The following is a 3,871-nucleotide window of genomic DNA, read 5'->3' as shown; positions in this document are numbered from 1 at the left end:
TTTTGATTGTATTTGGATTTATTTGGTCACTCTGTCCGAATCTGTTTAGTGTCCAGTCAACTAGTTTCTGATCACCAATTTGTAGAACCAGTAAAAGCTGGTTTTACACACTGTGGCTCTACAGCTGGATAAAGTCCGTCTGCACGGTGTCCTGCCCTCTGATTGGCTCCTTGTTACTGCAGATGTCCAGGTGGACCTTCATGTGGACGTCTCGGGAGCGTTTCTCCTGGTAGCTCTTCCCGCAGATGCGACAGCCGTACGGTTTCTCACCACTGTGCGTCAGCAGGTGTTTCTTCAGGTCGTTCTTAGTGACAAAGGCCTTCCAGCACAGCGGGCAGCTGAAAGGGCGCTCCTTGCGGTGGAAGCGTAAGTGTGTCTCCAGGTAACCTTTGGTACTGAAGCTCTTGCCACAGACACTGCAGCCAAACGGCTTCTCACCGGTATGTGTCAGCATGTGAGCATTCAGCCCTCCTACCTGCCTGAAGGCTTTTCCACAGACGCGACACTGGAAGGGCTTTTCGCCAGTGTGAATCCTCTTGTGTACCTCAAGGACGTGGACCGAGGCTAGGCTCTTGCCACAGGTGTCACAGGACACACGGTTTGCAGGTTTGTCTCCGGTGTGGTTCCTGATGTGCGTCATCAGAGCGCCATTATCAATGAATGTCTTCCCACAGAACTCGCAGATGTACGGTCGCTCACCACTGTGGATCCTCTTGTGGCGCCGCAGCGCACCAGGCCGCGGGAAGCTCTTCCCACAGATGACACATCGGTACGGTTTGACGCCAGTGTGGCTGCGCATGTGGGTTTCAATGTTCTGGTAGGTTTTGCCGCAGATGTGGCAGATCTTCCCAGCATCTCGGTGGGTCTGCAGATGGTCCGTCAGCATTTGTGACGGCTGCAGGTTTTCACCGCAGATACCACAGACAGACTCGGCTGAGTGGCTCTTTGCGTGTTTCCTCAGACCACCGTTACTCTGAAATGCTTCGCCGCAGACTTTACAACAGGACAGTGCCAGAGCCGGTATCCTGCTGTCCTCTGCCTCGGACACCAGGCTCTGAGCATCTGCTGCAGGCATGAGGTTGTCACCGTCCTGGACCTCCCACGAGTGACTGCGACTGTGCATTTTCAGGGCGCTGCTCTCGATGAAGGTCTTGCCACAGTACTGGCAGACATGTGGCCGCTCACCACTATGAATCTTCTTGTGGCGCCTGAGTGCTCCAGGTCGGGGGAAGCGTTTGGCACAGATGCCACAGCAGTATGGTTTGACACCAGTGTGACTGCGCATGTGCGTCTCCATGTTCTGAAACTTCTTCCCGCAGATGCTACAGGTGCCGCCAGTCTCTCTGTGAGACTGCAGGTGAGTCAGCAGATCGTCAGGTGAGTCGAACTGCTTGCTGCAGACGCCGCAGACGCTGGCGGCATCCCTGCAGTGCGTCTCAGCATGTTTCCTCAGGAAGCCGCGGCTGTGGAAGGAATCACCGCAGACTCTGCAGCAGAGCGTGGCCGCCGGCTGGCCGGACACATGTCCTCCATCTCTACGTGGCTGCAGTGTCTCCAACTGGCCGTCCTCGCTGCTGTCATCCTCCTCCGTCTGTCCTCCATCTGTCCTCAGGTGCAGTGGCTCCGCCCTGCTGTGGATCTTCTTGTGGCGCCGCAGAGCTCCCGGTCGAGGGAAACGTTTGCCACAGACGTCGCAGCTGAACGGTTTGATGCCAGTGTGACTGCGCATGTGCGTCTCCATGTTCTGAAACTTCTTTCCGCAGACGTTGCAGGTGCCGCCGCTGGTTTCTCTGTGAGACCTGAGGTGGTCCGATAAATCGTCCAAGGACTCTACATGTTGTCCACAGACTCCACAAAGATGCTGTGGGTCGTCTGAGTGCGTCTCCACGTGTTTCAGCAGATTCCCTCTGAGGCGGAACGTCTTCCCGCAGATGAAGCAATGCTGGCTCTCTGGCCGGTCCAATGGTGTCGCCTGTTGTTGGCTAAAGCGCCGTCCTCCACCCGTCCTGTCTGTCATTTTACTGTCGGACATGTCACCAGCCCTCCAGTCAGCGTCGCTCTCGGCAGAAGAGACTTCAGAGGAGGTGGAGCTTAGCGGGGCCATGGACAGGTGGGTGGAGTCTGTTGGCAGGTCACCAACAGCAGCGGTTGTCCTGAGAGGAGACGAGTCTGAAAGGAGAGAAGGTCTTCAGTTTAGGAGCTTTAAGGAAACAGACACAAATTTACTGCTGCAGGTTTTCATGTCATAACAGGCTTATTTCCTCCCATTAAAGGGTTTGTGGTTCCTTCCCACCACCACTGACCGCCTGCTCATCGGGAGTCCAGACACAACTGTGGATTGTTGGGTTCTCTGTTTGACATCTTAACTATGTGACGGGCTATGATGGGGCATATGTTGTGAATTGGCGCTATACAAATAAAATTGAATTGAATTCAGATAAAAATAAACAAATCTGATTAAAGACTGTGAATATTCCAGAGTTCCAGGTCTTCAATTCAATTCAATTCAATTTGTATAGCGCAGTTTACAACATGTACCATCTCACAGCGCTTAACATAGTCAGGTACAGATCTTAGACTTTAAACAGAGAACCCAACAATCCAAAGCATCCTTTGGACTTCCTCTGAGCAAGCGGTTGGCAACGGTGGGACAGGTTTTTGAAAATCTGTCTCAATAACTTCCACTGCCGTGTCCTACGACAAAGCAGTTTGGGGTAGGAAGTAAAGTGTTTTTTAGTTAGGGTTAGGTTTTGGAATTTGTGAAGGGAAGACTGGTAAGGCAAGAGGCCATTGTTCCCCTGGTTGCATTCCCTGGTCTGGACTGGAGTACAAAAGTACAAGAGAGGACGTCCTGGCGAGAGGCCGTCGCCGCCTTGGTAACACTCTCTGGTCCGAGGGTTCAGGGTTTGGGTGTAAAGTTAGGTTTTTTTTGGAAATCTGTCTCAAAAACTGGGCTTCCGCCTTCAAAGTTTGTCTGGTTTTGGTCTTTGTTTTCCACAGTAGTTTGATTAATCAATTGTTATCACGTTGTCCTGGCTGGTGTCATATTGTTCTGTCCGAACGGGTTTTAGTTTCTGTTTTTTCACTTTGTTTTGGTTTGTGTTCTTGGATAAAGTCATGGTTCCTTTTCTGGGTATACATTAGGGGACAAGGTGGGGAGGGAGGTTTAGGAGAGTAGGTGAAGGTGGGGGAGGTAAAGGGGTTGGATCAGGTTGATGTTTGCTCCTCTGAAGATGGTTTTAATTTTTGAGTTAGAGTGTAAAAGGTAGGTGTTGGAGGTCATTTATGTGTGGTTTTGAGGTGATTGAAAGAAGGTCAAATTGGTCTGTCAGAGTATTTTTTTGAAATGTTTTTAGAGTTAGGGTTGGATATTTCTTTTGGATAGTTTTTAAGGTTTTGTAGCGGTTACAGGTTTGTTTGTTTTTTAATTATTTGGTAGAAATTGATTATGTAATTTTCTTTAAAATTGTTTTAAAATAATTTTAGGACACATCATCAGTAGTGGACCCCAGGTTCATCGAGTGTTTCGGCTACTTATCACTAGACACTCTCACGCCTCAGGATGTGTCCCATAGCCAATTGGTTTCATTGTTTGGTGGTTAGAGACATATTGTTTTTGGTACTATAGCTGTTCGTTAGTTCCATTTGAGGTAAGCTGGATTTTTCCATTGGAGGATAAAGTCTTTAGTTTGGTGGGGGTTTAAGTCCCTGTGAGGGTTAGATTATCACTTAAAATCACTTGACTAACGATTTTTGTTCCGTTGTTGTCTGGATCTTTAAATAAGGGTTAGGTTTTTGAAATCTGTCTCAATAGGGTTAGGGTTTAAGGTTTAGAGTTAGGGTTTAGGGTTTAGAGTTAGGGTTTAGGGTT

General features: G+C 49.4%; 1 protein-coding gene across 1 annotated transcript in view; it reads right to left on the bottom strand.

Annotated features, from left to right (window-relative positions):
• LOC103370112 (uncharacterized) overlaps positions 1 to 3,871 on the bottom strand; it is a 14,104-nt gene continuing 10,233 nt past the window's right edge. The window contains exon 4 of the mRNA XM_008299033.1: positions 1 to 2,169. Coding sequence (XP_008297255.1) covers positions 119 to 2,169 — 2,051 coding nt within the window. The 3' untranslated portion in view covers positions 1 to 118. The remainder of the gene's footprint in view (positions 2,170 to 3,871) is intronic.

The sequence above is a fragment of the Stegastes partitus genome, unplaced genomic scaffold (genome assembly GCF_000690725.1).
Source record: "Stegastes partitus isolate 25-593 unplaced genomic scaffold, Stegastes_partitus-1.0.2 Scaffold1371, whole genome shotgun sequence".
NCBI lineage: Eukaryota > Metazoa > Chordata > Actinopteri > Pomacentridae > Stegastes > Stegastes partitus.
Note: the sequence above shows the minus strand (reverse complement) of the source record. Positions and strands in the feature narration are given on the sequence as shown.